The sequence below is a fragment of the Neopsephotus bourkii genome, unplaced genomic scaffold (assembly GCF_033783945.1).
Source record: "Neopsephotus bourkii isolate Nb327-2 ecotype Australia unplaced genomic scaffold, CSIRO-AGI_Nbou_v1 NB_1615, whole genome shotgun sequence".
In the NCBI taxonomy this organism is placed as follows: domain Eukaryota; kingdom Metazoa; phylum Chordata; class Aves; order Psittaciformes; family Psittacidae; genus Neopsephotus; species Neopsephotus bourkii.
In genome coordinates this window covers 304,912-324,597 of record NW_026902090.1, presented here as the reverse complement: position 1 = coordinate 324,597, position 19,686 = coordinate 304,912, and the positions used below count along the sequence as shown (strand labels likewise).

At 39.1% G+C, this 19,686-nt stretch overlaps 1 protein-coding gene across 3 annotated transcripts in view; it reads left to right on the top strand.

The window, feature by feature from the left end:
• Positions 1-5,095: 5,095 nt before the first annotated feature.
• The window catches only part of LOC133222598 (gamma-aminobutyric acid receptor subunit pi-like), a 47,163-nt gene continuing 32,572 nt past the window's right edge, over positions 5,096-19,686 (top strand). Inside the window, exons 1-3 of one of the 3 annotated variants that reach the window (XM_061372395.1) lie at positions 5,096-5,214; positions 12,837-12,925; positions 18,681-18,784. In XM_061372395.1, the coding sequence (XP_061228379.1) occupies positions 12,870-12,925; positions 18,681-18,784 (160 nt within the window). In that variant the 5' untranslated portion in view covers positions 5,096-5,214; positions 12,837-12,869. Of the gene's footprint in view, positions 5,215-12,510; positions 12,655-12,836; positions 12,926-18,308; positions 18,437-18,680; positions 18,785-19,686 lie in introns of those variants that run through there. The other 2 variants (XM_061372394.1, XM_061372396.1) reach the window with 2 other exon arrangements.

Genomic DNA, 19,686 nt, shown 5'->3' with positions numbered 1-19,686 from the left:
AAGATAAAAAAAGGGAATATATGAACTCTTCAATCTGCGACATTCCATATTTTCATTATTTTTCCCTCAGATAGGGATAGGTGCAGATTACTGGGTATTATTACAATAGTTTAAAATGCAACTATTTGTGGAGCCTGAATGTAGGTGTAAGAATGTAAACTTTCATAGACTAGCATTCCTATTAGAGAGTAGGACTCACCAGGTATTAGAACATTAACTGACTCATCCTTTACTTCCCACATAATTTATAGTAAGCAGAAAAATGTTTTGCTTAAGAATCCTAAAGATGGAGCACATTTTTATGGTGTTATTTTCATCCTTTCAATTACATTCCCTGGGACATTGAATAATGAAATATAATTGTTTATAGTAAATTCAAATCTATTCTCTCTTATTAGCAAATTTTGAAAGTCCTCAACATTGGAATTACCTGTTACCTCATTAATATTAAAAGACTTAAATCAAATCTAGAGAGCCATGGGTATTTTCTCACTTTTTGTTTTGCATTTAGCTTATAGTTGTATTATTTGGTCTCATTTTCAAGTTCTCATGCTCCATTTATTCAGAACTCACTGGTCATTATTTCAAGAATTTGCACTTACATTAATATGTCCAAAATAATTTCCATAAAATATCAATGTAATAAAATTAAAAATGGGGACAGTTTTATTTATGATACACCACACTGCCAAGTATTTTATGTATCAATAGGATACTGAAGTGATAATGTTAATATTGGCTTACTTAAGTGGGTTGTGTGTTATTGGGCAAGCAATTCAAGCACCTAAAATATCACAGCCTGCTGGTCAGAATTTAAAATATGTCTAAGAATCCTTAGGATAGAAGTTCACCATGTTTTCTATTATTCTTGGCATTACAGCTATTGAAAACCATGAGAGATTACAACATTGTTTAATCAGTGCTGTGGATGTTACAACAACCCTCTGAGGTTGGTCCTTACAACCATAAAAAGAAAACCTACTAAAACCACCCCAAATATCTAACTTACCCAGCACAGGCTCCAGTACAGATGCAGAGGGCAAAATGTACAGAAGAGTTAAATGCTTTCTTATTTCAGGCATCCAGTTTTTTGTGTTGAAGAAGCTTTTTCTGCAAGTTGTTCTCTGAAACAATTTCAATGCTCCTTACCAGCCTGAGGATGGAGTCAGCTGATTCTCCCAGCCGATGAATGGCTCTATTCAAAGACTTAAGCTTTGGGTTAATAATTGAGCTCTCCCCTTCTGGGACTAGCTCAAACACATGTGGTGGGTTCAGTGTCTCAGAGGTCCCATTGCTGCAGGGAGCACAGGGGGGACAAGGGTTTGGCAGGAACTGGGTCTTGAGGTGATAGAGCAGGTCTGCTTCTGTGCACAGACTCAGGTTTACCAGTTGCTCCTGTTAACCAGTTGCTCCTAAGTACAGCCCTTGCTGTAGGTGCAATAACTCCTACATAAAATTAATAAACTGAAACCCATAGGCACTCTCTGAAGGACCAGTGTAAGCCTTAGAAGAAACCAGCCTAAGTTTTAGGTTGATATTAACAGGTTTTACTGCCAGCTTTAGTATTTTAGGCCATGGTAATTGTTTACTTGCTTGTCTTCAACAGACACTGTAAGAGTGCTCATGGCCCAGGTGCTGCTTTGTGTGATTCCAGTGACTGCCACTGCTCAAGACTTTTGTATGGAGAGAAGGATGTGCACTGCCCTGGATTTTCAAATGCATCTCAGCTCCCTTAGAGCGTTGGAATTCAGACAGCTGCTGAATTCCCGCTTTCTTCAGAAACTTTTCAGAGTTTTCCATTAGGCACTGTGAACTGAAACAACCAACAGCACATTGATGTTTTCTTTGAGTTTTCAGCAGGATATTCTCATTCTATTGAAATTATGACTTGCAGTCAGTGGGAACTTGAAATAGGTTTCAAGAAGTAGGCAGAAAGATATCCCTAAAAATTGAAGAATTTCTGATACTGTCCGTAAGATATAACCTGTGCTTGGAGTACAATTCGGAGCAAGAAACATCAGCATTTTTTCTATGTCAGTTGCTAATAGAATTGACTGTAAAGCTGTTTTCTCAGTTCCGATGCTATGAAATACCACGAGACCAAACTTGCTGATTCTCCCACTTGCAGCTGTTCTGCAATAGAAACAATCAGGGATTCTTTTTCCACTGGATTTCAAGCTTCTTTCTGCTTGACGGATGAAGGGAAGATAAACACTATGCATGTTACACAGACGGTTCAAATGAGATATGGGGGGGTAAGTACCCTCAGAGCAGGCACACTCAGCATGTATTCTTGACTTCTAATTGGATCAGCATTTACATAGAATATGGGATTTTACATTTCTCTGGTTTCTCCTGCCCACAGATGCAGTAACAAATAAGAGCTTCAGGCAATAACAGTAGCAGAAAGGCACACAACAGCAGGGAAACGTGTTCCATTTTTTAATCAGAGAGGTGTTTATACTCTCCCATTTTGAGCTTCAGTCAGACCTTCCTATGTAGTGTAGCTTGGGGGAGCTTCCAGTGCAGTCACGGCAGGCATGTGGTGTCAAAACAGCCTATTGTAACAACACATTGGTAACTAAAGAAAAGGGATAGGTTGTAATGGGTTTAAACTAAAAGACAGTAGATTCAGACTAGATAAAGAATTTTTTTTACAAAAAGGGTGGTGAAATTCTGGATGAGATTGCCCAGAGAGGTGATAGATGCCCCATCTCTGGGAACATTCATAGAATCACAGAATCATCAGGTTTGGAAGGAACCTCTGGAGATCATCCAGTCCAACCCCCTGCCAAGGCAGGGCCACCTAGAGCAGGTTACACAAGAACACATCTAGGTGGGTGTTGTGGTTTAAAACCAGTCAGGCAGCTCGTTCACTGACTCCCCCCTTCTTTCCCTTCCCCTGCTCCCAGAGGGACGGAGAGGAGAATTGAAAAGAATGCAAATCCCACAGGTTGAGATAAGAACAGTTCAGTAATTTAGGTATAACACAAACCACTGCTGCTACCACCAATAACAATAATGATAAAGGAAATAACAAGGGAAGAGAATACAACACCTCACCACCTGCTGATTGATAAATCCCCCCCCCCCCCCCCCCGACCAACCAAGCACTGACCGATACCTAGTCCAACCCTGCAGAGCCCAAGCCCTTCCAGGTAACTCTCCGTTACCTCCTGGGCATAACATGCTGTGGTATGGAATACTTTGGTCAGTTTGGGTCAGGTGTCCTGCCTCTGCTTCCTCCTGGCTTCCCCTCCTCCCTGGCGGAGCATGAGACTCAGAAAAGTCCTTGGCCAAACCAAACATTTGAGCATTACCAGCTCTGCTCCCAGGCCGAAAGTCAAAAACACAGCACTGCACCAGCTACTAGGGAGAAAAAATGACTGCTACTGCTGAACCCGGGACAGTGGGTTTGAATGTCTCCAGAGAGGGAGACTCCATAGCCCTTCAAAGACAGGTTCATTTGTCATTATTAATCACAAGAAAGGATGGCTTCATGCAGATTCTCCCTTTCTTTCATGCAGTCAGACAGCCCGACCTCTTCATATGCTTTTTTGTTTACTTTGTGATTAAAATGGGAAGGTGCTGCTTTTGTGAAGAGATCTATCTAAATTGAGATAATATAATCTATTTCTTTAGATTATATAAAAATAAGATTTCATGCTCTTATTCAAAGCAGAGATGCTTTCTCCTGGGTATTGCTACTATACATGGAAAGCTCCTGCACTTTAACCATTAACCACACAAACTATAGTTTCGCAAGAGGCAAAGCTTTAGCTGCTTAAAGTCTGTTCTTTAAGCTTCAGCTGTATATTGTCCAACCTTACTGCTCCTTCAAGGCCTTCAGAAATTAAAAACTGTAAGGGAATACCAGTTCCTTCTCTCATTTAAGTAGTAAACACTGTTTTCAGAGCTTTTTTTTTTTTTTTTCTGTGGCAAAAGCAAAGTCAAAAGATGTGGTAGAAGGTAACATAAAATAACATGTCCAAGCTAGATTCTGGTTATAACTTGGAAGCATTCAGTACTGCCATCTGTTCTGTAGTCCTGAAACACATATGGATGCCCCGTAGCACAAGTCAGAGAAACCTGTCAATTGCTCTGATTTGTCCTGCAGCTCCCAAGGACCTGGGCACAATGCAGAGATAACGGGTTTAGTCATGTCCCACCCTAGATTACTGCATTTAGCTGCTGCTTTGCTTTGCTAACTTGCCCATCTCCCTTCTCTATGCACACTTACTCTTCTCATTTCAAATGATTATCAAAGACAGTGGCTCTGTGGTGCCTAGTTGCCAGCTGTGTTAAACCACAACAAATTATCAACTTTCATCCCTGGAAGCAGCTAGTAGTTGAAACTGAAGTAGTCAAAATAATCCTTCCTCCTCCTCTACATATTGGGTCAGGAATACCGTATTTTAGTAGTGGTGATAGTGACTGTCAGGAAGGATTCCTCCCCTTGCTCTCATATCCTAGCTACAGACAATAATGACAGCAAATCTGAAGCTCTGTCAGAAGCTGGTTCCCCTAACACAGCCTGGGTTGGGAATCACATTCCCCAAGTGATTTCCTTCATCTTGTGTGGAACGGCATTTCCCCAGAGAAAGCTGTTCTTTTGTCTATCTGCAGGCTGTAGACAGCTCCTGAAGTGAAAGGTCACACAGGAAAGTAACATCTGTAAAACTAACATTTTTCTTCTCATCATTCCTAGGAAGACTTGAGTGGTGTTACCTAAAGACATCCAGAATATTTACACATCAAACAGAGAGCAAGGGTGGACGTTTCTACCCAGGGTAGCTGGGATGTGATAATTGCAAGAAGGAAAACACAGCAGTAAGCAGGAAGTTTTATGCAAGCTCTGCTACAGAGGCACGGCAAAGCAGAAAGGGTGGGAAGCACTGCCACTGATTTTTGTCTGGCCAGCATCCCACACCACTTCTCCCTCCATCGTTGTTTCCCTCAAACACACCAGACACTGAAAAGGGGTGTTAGGAAGTAAAGGAGGAGTGGGAGGGAAGGGACAATTCTGCTTAGAGGCACCTATGGGGGCTTAAGCTAGGAGTAGCGGGGGGGCCTTCTCCTGCTGCCGCCCACCGCAGCCGTGGGCGGGCTCGAACCCGCGGTCCCCTCCAGTCCCCGGCCGGCTGCGAGGGTGCACGGAGGCGGCCGCCGCGTTCCGCCCGCTGTCGCCGCGGAGGGGCCGCGGCCCCGGCCCAGGTAAGGCGCGGTGGTCCTCGGGGAACGCGGCACCCTCCCGCCGGGAGCCTGTCCAAGCGCTGGTCCCTTCCTCGGGGTACTCCTGCCTTCCCTTCTCATTCCTCCCCCTCTCTGCCCGAGTGTTTTTCTCTAAAATACTTAGCTTTCCCTCTGAGGTATTACTAAGACACATTCTGCTGGATTACAATGTCACGGAACAACTTAAATTGCCATTAATAAATCAAATCTGAGAAGCGAGTTTCACCACAAAAGCCTGCAAAAACTTGTTTTTAAAAGCAGTGAATGGCATATGGAGAAACTTCTCCCAGAAACACAATTTAAGAGCCAGCTTCCATTTTTTTCCAACTCCCTATCAAATCTGTACATCTCACCTCAAATGAAAACATAGATGAACAATGAGCCAGTACTTAAAAAGGGGTACAATATTCGAATGAAAATAGATCATGTTGATTAAACCTGTTGTTGGGCATTGAGTCATGATGAAAGGAAATATTTGAATTAAATGAGAGCATTTTATTTCCTCTAGCAGGCTTTTTTTTTCCAATTATAAAAGAATCACGTGCCTGTGTACATAATTCCAATGTCTATTCAATCTTTATAAATAGGCTTCTTAAAGGTTGCTCTTTGCCATGACACAACTCTAGGCAGTTGCAATGACTGACTTAGAATAAAGCTAAAGCAGTATGCCCTTAAAGGAAGCTCCTGAAACAGCCACACGCTTACCACATGGGAAGATGAGGTAAATCTGCATTAGTGTAAAAAAGAAATGAAAATAATCTGAAATACATCTTTTATTAAAACATGCCACATGCTTTTAAAGCTCCTCTTGTGATTTCCTCGTTGGGTGAACTCCTGCTTACTTTGACCCCAGTTCCACATCTCAGTCAGAGTAATTCCTCTGACTTCAGCCTTGGCAGGTACAGACGCGTGCAGCTGAGCTCAGGACACAGAACTTCAAGAACATTCACATTTTTGCATGGCTGTACAATTTAAAGCATTTCTTCCTGTGATTGTCATTTGATAATGTGTGTGTTTTTACTGAGTGATTTTAACTAATTTGTGCCAGTTCATTTTGCATGCAAAAGCTTCCTAAATTGTAAAACCTCTGAACTACTTTGGAGACCGATTTTCTCCTTCTTAGTCTTTCATCCTGTTGCACGGCTCAAAATGGTTAGTTTGTAAGTATCCTGTAGCCAGGACATTCCCTGAGCCAGCATGAAAATACAGACCTTGCACTTAAACTGACAAGTAGCTGCTTGGTGACTGAGTGTCCCAAGAAAAATAAGCTTTCTCTGGAGGTTTACAGGTATGAATAAGAACATTCAAAACAGGAAAAATCCGTGGTTCAAATTCATAATTTCCTTGGGAAACAAGGTGTCACTGGGGCACATGCCCTCCCTTCTCCTTCTACCCCTATCAAACAAGCAAGCCTTTGCAACTGCAAACAAAATTAATTACAAACCAAGGGGCTGATTCTCTGTCATAAATCTCAGGGGCACATTGCAAAATCTATAAGAAGGATGGAAGACTGATGTGATTAGGCCTAATCAGATACCACAGGGCTATTATTTTCCTCCTTAGAGCCTCAAGCATGTATTCAGTGACATATAGGGAGATGTCTCTTTCATTCTCCCATGTCAGAGGCTATATGGAGGGAAGCTGCAGGCAGATTACTTGGGTCCTGTATGGTTTCTACAATATTAGAACACTTGAGCAAAGCTTACAGTTATCAGTGTCTATATGGGGAGACTCCCCTCCAGGTTAAGACCTAGAAGGTTCTAGCTCTCTAACTTTCATGAGGAACAATAATTTAAACTGGCGTCAGAAAGATATGATTTCACTTGTCTTTTCAAATCAAGTTGTTACTTTCTTAATCTGAACCATCATATTCTGTCCAACTTTATGGATTTTCAACTATTTATATCAATCATATCTATTTTGATAGTGTCCAGCCCAAACTGCGGCTCCATTTTGCTGCAGGCTATAAAAACAAGTTAGCCTGGTCCCTGTAACTAGTGAAGTGTGGTATTGATGCTGTAGTAGCACTGTATCTGCTTTCAACCCCCAGTTGTGGGTGCCCTTTAAAAAGTTGGTCACCTGAAGTGCTCACCCAGGCAGCCGTGAGATGGGAGACCACCTGAGCCATCAGTGTTAGGCACATGAAAGTTGTTTGCACTTTCCTGCAAAGTCAAAACCTTTGTTAATGTGCCTTTGAGGCAGAAAACTTGGTGAGAAATACAGATCTTAGTCTAGAACTGAAAATACCCCTAACAGTCAGACAGTATTCATATACTTAATACAGTATTAGCAGCATACTGGCTAGTCTTTACTCCTTTTGTGGTTAGAAGTACTGGTATAAAGAAAATAAAAATACTAAAATGGCTGCAACAGCATTTCTTTGACCTAGTTTATGACCTTCCAGTGTCTTTTGAGAGCAGTGATTTTACATGTTAATTTGTGTATAATTCAGGACATTGCAATCTGTCACTGAGTTGTTGCTGCTCCAGTCTGAAATCTTGCAATGCTAATTCATATATATATATTTTTAAATAAATGAAATCTCGTATGTTTGTCATACCAATTTATTCAGGATAATTTGAAAGACTCTTGTACAATGTTCTATACATATCTAAGCAATGTTTAATTGTGACATTTCTCTTGCAGCTCATTTTGCTACACCAGAGAAGCAAATCTTCATTTCTGGTAAATTTTAAATTCATTCTACTTTTATTAAGAATATGAGCTTCTGATGTTGAACAGTACCTTTGACAAAAACATCTCAGAGCACAAAACTTGAGAAAGAGGTACAGATTGAAGCAACTTCCTGAGTATTTCAGTGAGAAAGTGACATTTTCAGCTGTTATTCATATCACCTGGCATATGTGACAACTCTACTGATCAGAACATCAGAGCATAACTGGACTTCAGTATTTCACTTTGGCCTATTGCTAGATACAGCAACAGGAGAAACTTAACATCCACCAGATTGTTAACACAGCACTGTCAAACAGATGGCCCCTGATACTACTTTTCTGCAAAGAAAACTTGACAAGACAGCTATTTCCCATGGACCAAGTAAATCTAACTTTGCTTACTTGCCCAAGGAGACTGGGGCATGGTTTATGTTCATGCTAGACAAGATAGATGTGCCTAGGGTTTAGAAGTGAGCTAGCTGGTATGCCAGGAGCCAGCTTGTCATGCAAATAAGAGGGTGCCCTTATAAGAGGATGCAGACATACGCATTGATCTACTTTCATCAGTCAATTCACCAGTCAGATGCAGAGTTTTGCTGCTTCTGGGTTTTATTCCTTCTTTCTGATTTACCCCATTAAAAAGGATTTATTTCTACTATTCAAGCCATGCTGTTTGCAGCATTAATCAACCTTAACATGAAAAATAACCTGAAATGTGAAAAATTTTCATTTTCTTCCATGAGCTATGTAGTTTAGGGAGACTTAAAAAGTATCTTAAAGCTAGGACTATTAGAGAGGCTTTCAGGTTAATACGTAGGCAGATAGCATGTCACTTTATTAACCAAAATATCTGCAACTACTCTCAATAAGTGGAGTTGGCTTTTCCAAGTGACAAGCAAAATTTACTCTGTCCCTTACTTTTAACTTATTGCTTGTGCACAGCTGAAGATAAAAATATTTCCTATGCAACTTGAAAATAAGAAGAGGGAGGAAGATGACCCAGAAAAATGGGAGAAGCCACTGATAATGACAGTAGAGGGTCAGGTACCAATTTGCAAGGGCAGGAGTGAAGAATGACTAAAGAATATGGAAGTGACAGTGGCATTCTGGGGCCATATCCTGTAGGAGCTTTTCCTTTTCATTTCTTTTACCTTGTGACTGCCTTGCATATATTCACTCCCTTTCTTCCACCAAGCGTTTAGTATTTTCAGCCTTACATTGTTTTCCCTCTAATTGTTTCATGTTGATCTAACAGAGGATAGAGTGACATATATATATGTATACACATATACACTCTCATGGGCCACACAGCAGTTGCAGTGGACATTGCAAGTAGGACAACACAGGGCAAGGGAGATAGTTACACTTTGGCACTTACTGCATGCCTCCTGAATTTCCAGCTACTTTTCAGTGAAGCACTTAAAGGCACTGCCATTAAACAGTTTGGATACAGAAATCAAATGTGACTTCAATCTATAAAACTGCTATTGAATTTTTATTTTGAGACAACTCCATTCAGTTTTAGATGCCTGCAATAGCAGCCATGGGAATTCAGGCACATGGCATACCATATGCCAAGGTTTCTTTATCTAATAATTTTTAGTCTTTTCATGCATCCACCTGTGGATAAGATCATAGAATCAGAGAATACTTAGGGTATTATACTTAGGGTATAATACTTAAGATCATCAAGTTCCAACTCTCATGCCATGAGCGTGGATGCCTCATCCTAGACAATGCTGCCCAAGAGCTCTGTCCAGCCTTGAACACTGCCAGGGATGGAGTATTTACCACATCTTTGGACAACCTGTTTCAGTGCCTCACCACCCTTACAGTAAAGAACTTCTTCTTTACATCTAACCTGAAATTCTCCTGTTCAAGTCTGAACCCCTTACTCCTTGCCCTATCACTGCAGTCCCTGATGAAGAGTCTCCAGAATCCTTGTAGGCCCCCTTCAGATACTGGAAGGCTGCTCTGAGGTCTCCACTCAGCCTTCTCTTCTTCAGGCTGAACAGCCCCAACTTTTCTACCCTGTCTTCATAGAGAAGGTGCTCAAGCCCCCTTATCATCCTCATGGCACTCCTCTGGACTTGCTCCAACAGCTCCATGTCCTTCTTTGGTATAATACGTATTTCATTCCTTGATTCATTCACACAAAATTCACTTCAAGTGAAATTTCAAGATACTGCTACAACCTCTGCCAGCTCTCTGCTCATTCTATTTCGGTGTCAGAGGCTTGTTAAACTTGCATAATTCACTTTTCCTCTCATGCTGAAGTTAACCCATAGTGGATTCCCAGGAGAAATTCCAAACCATTACATGCTATTTCACAGTCCTAATCTAGTCTAATTCAAAGTAGAAAGTAGTGCTGTCCTATCATATGGGGAACTGGGGCAGATACCTGTTACCTTCAGCTCAATTACTAACAGTATATTTAGAACACAAAGACGTGTTAGCATATGCACAATAATCTGGACAACATGTAGCCTGTCTGGTAAAATTGAAAGGCTTGATATTCCATGCAGAAAACAGATTATGTATATTTTTATAGGTTCTGGGAAAGAGGAAAATATTCTGATTCCTGCTAAGCTAGTTTTAAATACCAGTATTTAATTGGGTCTACATATATAGGAAGGAATCCATTTGATAAAGGAATGCATGAAAGAGGAAAGTTCCAGATGTGCAAACATGCCAAGAGGCAGGCTTTTCAATGGAACAAACCAGCTCAGTAAGCTTTCAATGGAACAAACCGGCTCAGTAAGGACATCAGAGAAAATGCGTGTATGCAGGCATGTATGCACATGCAGCAATGATTTATATATCCAGCTTAAGTATTATTTGTGGAACTGCTGAAGACTTCAGTAGCTACCCATTTCTATTACTTGGCTGACATGCAGTGTCCCTTTGCAGCGATGAGCTGCCAATTGCCATGGCAATTTGATCTCTTGATTAATAGTCTTATCCAGAAATAAAAGACCTTTTCCTTCTTGTTATTTCCACGCTCTCCCTTCTTGAGCACACAAAATTAATCCATCTACCATAGAATGGATTTGACCTTTCAGGTGTTAGAGAATAATTCTCCACCCCATCCCCCATAAAATCGCTACATTGAATGTTGGTTAAGATCTAAAGGTAAACCAGTTGCTTTAGAAAGAGATCAGTAATCAGTCCATTCATTTTGATCTTCAGTACTGTAAAAACTAAAACCAAATAAGTACAGAAATATCCATAGGTTTCCTTAATCTGTTTACAAAGGATCTTCAGACACATTAGGAGCTCATAGTAGCAATTCAAAAGCTAAATATAAAAGCAGCTTTATGAAGTACTTATGAAGTCAGTAAGAGGTTTTCTGGGAAACCAGAAAGATAATCCTTATTTTTAGCATATTTTCCTTTGAGATAAAGATAGTGAATGTAGAAAGTATCCAAACCCAAAGTGAGATACGCAAAAGAAATCCCACGATATGCACCAGGAGTGTTCCAGAATCAGCATTTTGAGAGCAATGTTCTGACAACACCATCTGCTCATTTGTGCTGTATCTTCCTATTACAGGCTCTCTTAATGTCTCATGCATGATTTTCTGTGGAAGTCAGTAGGAGTGTATGATTTATTTTGACATTAATATTTACCAGGCTGATGTATGCTTAAAGTATCCAAGATGCTGAGAATTTTTTACTAGTTTAAAAAGCCATTGAGTTGGCTTTTTTCTGTGGAGACATTAACTTAGTCACTTCACCACTGTTACATTCAAGTCAGATACCATTTGCGCTGCATTAAGTAAACACCACTTGTGTTGCTCTTACTAGAACTATAGACCGAAATAAAAATTACTTTGGGGTAAAAAAAGTTCACTAGAATTTTGCATTGGAAATGAAAGGATGGTGAAACAAAGCTTCAAGTTGTGAAGCTTCAAATTCTTTACTGCTTATAATTTATTGTGAAACTGAAGTGCAAGAGACTCCTGCAAAATATGTTTTGGACACCAAAAATAGTATTGTTTGATTGTCCCTTTCTAAAACCTACAACAGATATTCCGTTTGCATATATTAACGTTTAACAGTTGTTTTGCAGATTCTGGGTAATGTTCCTGTCATGTAGGGTTTTTTATTTTTTTTTTTCATTTTGAAGCGAGTCTTAAAATAACATTTATGTGCCGTGATGAAGTATAGCAAAAGTATGCTTAGCCCATGAATTTCAGATCTGTTGCACAAATGCATTAAAATATAGACTGATACTCTTTTCATCCAGAAACGGATTACAGTGCTGACAGATTACTTAAAATAACCATTATGGATGTGAATCATACTGACAAAGGCAAAGAAATCTCATTCAGAAGAAAACATCTTGCCTCAGCCAAGCATTTTGATGGATGTGGATGCTTATATATGATTATTTATATACAGTCAAAGGACCTTTTATTAATAGCTAGAGGCAGAAACATATCATTTTGATTTAATTCATTAACCAAAAGCTTGCCAAAGATAAGCATCACAGGTATTGTTGCTACCCCCACGCCAAAGATGCTGCTCTTGAACAGCTGTGTTATAAGATGGAGTTACATATTTTCCATTCAGAGTGCACTGATGTACCAGAGACACTCATTTACAAGCATGAATAGCAGACACAAAACTGTTTATGACTCTTCTGCATGAATGCATGATTTTTCAAAACAATTACTTTTCCTAATATTTAAAGGACAGATGCAAAAATGAAAGAGCTGTAGTACACCGGAATGCAGCTTCATTTGGTAAGTTAAATTATTGCTGATGTCTTTTTATGTTTTGAGGGTTTTTGTTGTTATCAATATTTACTAATAGATTTATAACAGCAGCTATTCAAGATACAGTAGGGTTGAAAACCTTGTGAAATTTGTGTATTTGAAATGCAAATGTACTGTAAAACATTGCCTCTGCACTTTTTTTTTTTTAGGGGCTACAAGAGCTTCTGAAACCACACCTGATAATGTGCAGTCTTAAATGCTGGAGTCTCAGAGCCCTTTTTCTGTTGATGATGTGTAGGTAAGAAATATTTGCTAAAGTATTATCTCTTAAACATACAGTAGTATCAGTTGGTTTATAATCAGTTTGCTTTTAATTAGAAATATATCTGACCAGGTAACAGAGCCAAATCTCGACAGTTGAATCTTGTCTCTTAAAAAGATAAAAACACCTGAATATTAACAGAAATACAGGACTGAACTCCATGAATCATCTTGGTTACCTTAACTGAGTTACAGTTGTTTTTCATTGAGAAGACTGATGGGAAAGGGAAAAAAAATAACCTCAAAAAACTTAATTTAAGCAAATGATCCTTCAAATAAAGGATTACTGTGTAAGGAGTGTGAATATCATCAGACACTTAGCAGATTTAGAAGGACACAAATTTAGATGGGTCCTTGCCTGGAGCACAGTACCTTGCCCAAGGACAGAAGCACACAGTCCACCTAAATGTTCTGTAAGCTTGAGGTAGTAGAGTCATCACTGTGCATTCATTACTAAAGGAGAGTGTCTTAAAAAGATTTACCTGATTAAAATGTTGTCTTCTTATTCTCTGTGATGATATCATGAAGTCTTTAGGAAAGCTTAGTTGTGTTAAGCTGGAAGGTGAAACCGATTCCTTCTGTGTACCAGTAACCCTGCTAACAGTGCAGTTGCCATGACAAAAAAAAAAAATCACCACCCCTTAAGATAGGAACAGAGCACTGAAAATATATTCCTTATATAAAAACGGGGAAAACCTATTCTTTGTAAGTAATTCAAATAAGAAAAGAAGCATGGACATAGTCACGACCACCTTTAACTGAAGTATTTAAAGTCTATTAGCCAATTCTGTGTAGAATTACCTAACCTATTTGGTTTCCCAGTAAAATCCTTAAGGTAAGATCCTGCCTGAGTTTTGGTTCAAGTGGGTGTGAAAATGTATGTTTAGATAAAGCCTCCACTTGTGAGGGCAGGTGAAAGAGTCCCCTGAAAGGGAGCTTAAGGCATTCTTCTCCCACACCTTCTCCAGTGCTATAAAGAGATCTTTGTTCAGAGCACACACTTGCTCTAATTCCACCTTCCTTCCTCGTCAGCTGCGATTTGTCACACTCTATAATCACTGCATGATTCATGGCTTTGCAGTAATAAAACACTGCTAAGAGACCAACAAAATTTCAGAAGCATCTAAGTAACAAGGAGGCAAATTTCCTTGAGAAGTTCAGCCTGCAGTGTATAATTGCCTTCATTATTATCAGGCAGACTTCTCAGATCTTCTTACAGCTTCACATAGCTAAGAGTATCCAGAATCACAGACAGTTAACTCCTGTACAGCATCCATGGGAATCATGTGCATGCATAGCACCTGTTTAGCTTGGACAGAAGTACACAGTATTGAGCTGATGTAGTATCCAAATCCAAACGTAGGCTAAGATGCAGCTCTGCCCCTTGCCTGTTTCAAAGCCAAGGTGATGCTTAGGCAAGCAAATGCTTTTTTTTGCAGCACACACATCAGGAAGGTATAGTGAAAGTGGTGTTTAAAATAAAAAAATAGCTGTTTGGTGCTGAAACAGAGAAACAATTCTAAGCAGTATCCAAGGACTGAGGTATACTGAAGCAAGGGCAAGGATTGCTCTGTAGCTGACCCCTTAGGCAACCCACATGTACAAACTCTGACTAATGAGTGAAGAGGCTTTCCTCTACAGAGTATTTTATAGCCAATAATGTTGTTTGGTGATGGTTTTTTATTTTAAGTTTAGAGACTCATCTTCCTTTCATATTCATAGAGAGGACATGATCTGTCACAACACACATGCTATGTCACACAAGACTACTAGTTTCACCTTGCTTTCTAGCTCTCCCTTCCTGAATGACATTTCTTAATTTCAGTTGAATTAAATTACATCATGATTACATTATAGGCACACATACTAAAGTCTATATCCAGGGCACTGCCTGGATCAGTTTCCCCGAAATATTTTTATTAAAAAAGTAGAAATGAAAAAAATTGAGGCAAATTTATCAAAGTAATGAATAGATGCATTATCAGGGATTAGCTTAAGTATCTGCTGCTTGATCCGAAGAAGGGCTCCCATTTATTTTGTGGGATTTTTAGTCTTTTGTTTTCTGGCTGAGTTTCGGGGCACTTACATTATTTAAGTATTTGTTCCTGTATCTGGTAAATGGTAATATAATGCTAGTGTTTCAGCCTCAGCAATTAACCAAAAAAATCAGTAGGGGTATCGGAGGTTTTGAAGCAGAGAATTAGTCAGTGATGTAGGTGATTCTTCTGCAGTTTATCTACAGAGACTATACAAAACCCTGTACCCTTGAGCAACCTGGGCATGGAACAAGAAGTAACCTCTTTGTTTACATCAGTAAACCCTTCGCCTGTCAGTGGTTTGCCTGAAAACAGCTATTTTCCCCTAGATTTTCCTGAGGGGGGTGTTGCTTAGAGACTGTATTTGGCATTTTCTTTCTCCCTTCTTTTGGTTCTAAAGTGTTTATGCCTCTTTCGTGATACATAACTTGTGACAAAAAATACCCAGGAAAAATATTCCTGTACATGTGTCTTGACTGTACTTACATTTTAAGTGGTGATGTATACTATTGTTCAGGGCAGACATGCCCTCTTCCTCCTCCAGTTACTCAATTCTGTTAAGACACTGACTTAAGAGTATCTTCAATAACAAGCAGTTGTTGTACCTATCACGTTCAGCCTAGCCTGTAAAAATATTACATTTTTAAGCCATAATACAACTAAGGAAATTAAATAATTATAATTCACCTTTTAGAAAAGCAAGAATGCATCACTTAACCTGAAGAGATTAAACATGTATTATACATTGACAGCCCAGAACACATAGATACTCCCAGCTGTCAAATACATACTCAGTTTTCTTCTATAAAAGCCTATTCTCTTCTCAGTGGTTGGAACAGCTGTTTCAAGGCAATTCCATACTTACACGCATGCCTTTGTATTTCAAATATATTAAGAAAATGGGGGAACTAAAACATATGCAGTTAGTTAAACATAACAAGAAGAATACAGAGTAAAAGAGAAGCTTAGATGCATCGATGAGAAGATGTACATGCATATGAGGATTGAGACTCAGCTTTTACTTTAATCCTTTGTGATTCCTTTGTGAGGCTATATGACAGAGTATAGGAATGTGTTCAGCTGTTTAGTGATGAATGGGGCACATGAATTGAAGAGCACTTTAAATGAAACAGGGCATCCTCACTTGAAATGCTGATAAGCAAATCCATGTAAGGTACATAACATTTATAGATTCCTTACCTTTCAACACTGACAAGCTGCTTCTAAGTATCCCCAAAGTTACCAAGATGGTACCACCACACACTCACATATGAGGCATCAGATTCCTCTCATATATTGGCTTAATGTGATAACACTTCTAAAGATTGCTGGGCAAAATAGCATACAAGGGACAGTACCCCATTAATTCACTGCCTCAGGTACTGCACAACTGCTTTTCCATGCCAGCAGGTTCTTACCCATAAAAGTCAAAGACCAAAGACTACACATTGCATATTACTGAAGGAAATAAAGAACTATTTCCACACGTGATTTAAGGAAAGAACTTCCACACAGCAATGGCAAAAATTTAAGATATCTTTTAGAAAATAACGGTCAATGATAATGCAGCAGACCACTTGGTAGATGCATATTGGTCAGCACAACAGTATTATGTCCTTGTAGTGGAAAAGGGACAAGTTTTATTTTATTGTTTCACAGGTTGTGAAAACTGTTCAGGAAGAATCCAATAAAACTATGAAATTAAACTCACGCAGCTCATCGAACACTTAGCTAAAGTTGCATGCAAATTTCAAAAGCAGAAATATCCACTGCAAGTACAGTATTTAAAAGTTAAATTCAAGTACATTTTGAATTCCAAGACTTTTGTACAACATAAAACCGACCCTTTTATTTATATTCACATTTTAACGTAATGTGACCATGCTTGCTTCTTTAGTACACAATTTAGAGAAGAAATATTTGTTATTTCAATGATGGCATTACTCAAGACCACACCTACATTAAGTAATAACATAACTCTCTAGCAACAATAAAAAAACAGGAACAAAATAAGAAAAGTAAATAGGACCGTTCAAAAACCCAAGCTACACGAGTTGCAAGACTACTAATGAAAAACACCTACTTATATGGGAATATGGCTTGTTGAACAGAAAAATCACACAGCAGTATTTCAGGACAGCAGACACCACATCACAAATCACAGTGTGATTTGGCCACATGTACTTGGTGAGATCATCTCAGCATTTAAATTTTGCTAATCTGAGATACTGGATTGTTCCTAGTGGATGAAAGCCACAGATTCCTGACAGAACAGCTCAAGCTCCCTCAGAAATATGGTAAAATTAAAATCAAAGGCACAAGCTTTAGAAAGCTACAGGAGACCTTGAAACATCATTAGGAAGAGCAAACAGAGTTCTCAGGAGCAGCACAAGTAGAACTGGAAAGAAGAAATTCAGTGAGGATTGGGCATGACTAGGAAAGAACACAAAAAGGGAAAGACCCTTTGACCATCAATTTGTACTTACACCCTTCTCCCCAGCACTGAGCCACCACATCTACAGTTCATACCTTCTGTATAGGAGCTAAGGAGTAAAACTGGTTGCTTCTAGTAACCAGCCACTTCTGATGTGTGTAGTAAGAAGCAGAGAGACCCTCTCCTGGTGAATATGTAGTGGCTGTTCTCCATCAGCACACAATGCCTCTGCCTGCAGCCAGCTGGGCTTCCTTGAGTCAATTAATTACTTACTTCTCACCTTCATAGTTAAAGTCACATCCCCACTTTCCTGAAATCACTGGCAATGAGCAGTCAGTAACACTTGTGTTTTAATTTACGAAGAGCACAGCCTGAATCTGTGATGGGTGAGCACACCTTGCTTGCACTTAAGTGCTCACCTTAGGGGTTAGGCAGAAACTAAGATCAAAGCTATCCTTTGCTATGGAACAGTTACTGTCTGTGTAATTACCCCAGGTGCCTATCCACAGCTGCTAGCCATAAAGACCTATAAAAGACAAAGTGGGAACATATAAAAATTAATCTGGATGTAGTCTAACCAAAACACTGCAATTATGGTGTGCATCTTCTCTAGTGCCTTCACTCACCCAGTGAGGCTGTTGCAGGGGCCCCAGGGTTTTAAAATTGCTTACTTATTTCCATTTAGCTTCTGTGTTTCATATTTGTAATTACTTTCAAACAAAGCAGTGGTTTGCATTCTCACTATGCTTCACCAGTTTTGCCCAACAGGGTTATTTCTGTAGCCTGTTTAAAAACTGTGTTATAAAAGCAGGATTTTAAAAGCGGTTTTATGCACTAATCTCTGAGGCTGGTTTCTGCCTCTCTCCAAGAGCTAAATTGAATGTATTTCATTATGTAAAAAGAAGCTTAATTTTAAATGCTAACATAAACAGCCAACACTTTTCCCACGTTCCTAGATTATAATAGTAATGTCCTATTTACAGAGAAGGTATTAAAGGAGACTGAACTGTTTTCTAAGGTGAGGTGCTAAGGAATTGTATGCTTTAAGGTAAAAAAGTGTTATTTTTCTTCCAGTAAGAGACTAATGCACATTATAAAATCTGTGCTGTGAAATGCATATGTACAAATGTTTCCGAATGTTATTTGATGGGCAGTAATCATCAGTAACCTTGAAACTAGTACAGTATTTTCCTGCAATGTCGTTATTTACTATAATTGATGATGTTCTTTTAAAACATTCTCACCATTTTAATTCCATTTAGGTCAATGCAAATTTCCAAAGCTGAAGGAAAAGGTGAAATTCTGCCTCCAACTATACAAAAAATAATAAAAGGATACAACAAGTATCTACGTCCATTTTTTGATAGTAAGTAGAAAAGCTGTTTCCATAAGATTGAGCCACAATGTAATGCAGTGTCTGAAACTTAGCAATGAGAGCAAGTGTGTTTTTTTCTGTACTTTTTCCTCCAGTGTTTGACAGTGGCTGATCTGATTGTACATGATGTACTATGATATAATAAGATGTAGCATAATAGCTTTTGTGGCCCAAGGTGAAATATATATATTCCAGGCATTCACAAACAAAACTTCCAGTCTCTCTTAGAGACTTGACTGTCGATGTTAATGTGTCCTCTGTGAAATAAGCTGTCGTGCCTTGACTATTTAAAAGCACAATTTCCTCTAATTTCCTAAATAATAAATATAGAAAGTTTTGATTAAGGATGGGAAAGTTTTATATATCAAAATGCTCATAAAAGCACAGGCAAATCTTGTTACTTTATCAAGTATTAAGTGCACCTACTGTAAGAATGCAAGAGAATTATTTCATAAATGCTTCTTGCCTTGGGTCATAAAGGTCACTGAACTGGTTCACTGCAGAACTGTGAGGAAAAATAAAACAAAAATGTGAGTTGCTTGCATTAGAAGTTCATGGTCACCAGATTGGAAGACCCCCATAGTCCACTGCACAAAGCCAGATTTTACTGCCCTGCAGTACAGTGAATGTTAGGCACCTTAAGTCTCAATGACAGACATCTTCATTGCTCGAATCAGACTATTCCATGTATCAGAAATACTGAGGAGTTATGAAGAAGGATAAAGATATCTGGCTGGAGTAACTGCAGAACCCTGAAAAAGAAAATACTCTGCATGCTGAAAAGATGCTCAGCACCACATCTGTCAAAAAATTAATTTGCACAGTGAATGCTAGACAATAGTTCTTAACTTAAATATTCAGAATCATTAAAGGTTTCAAATGACTTTGGTATG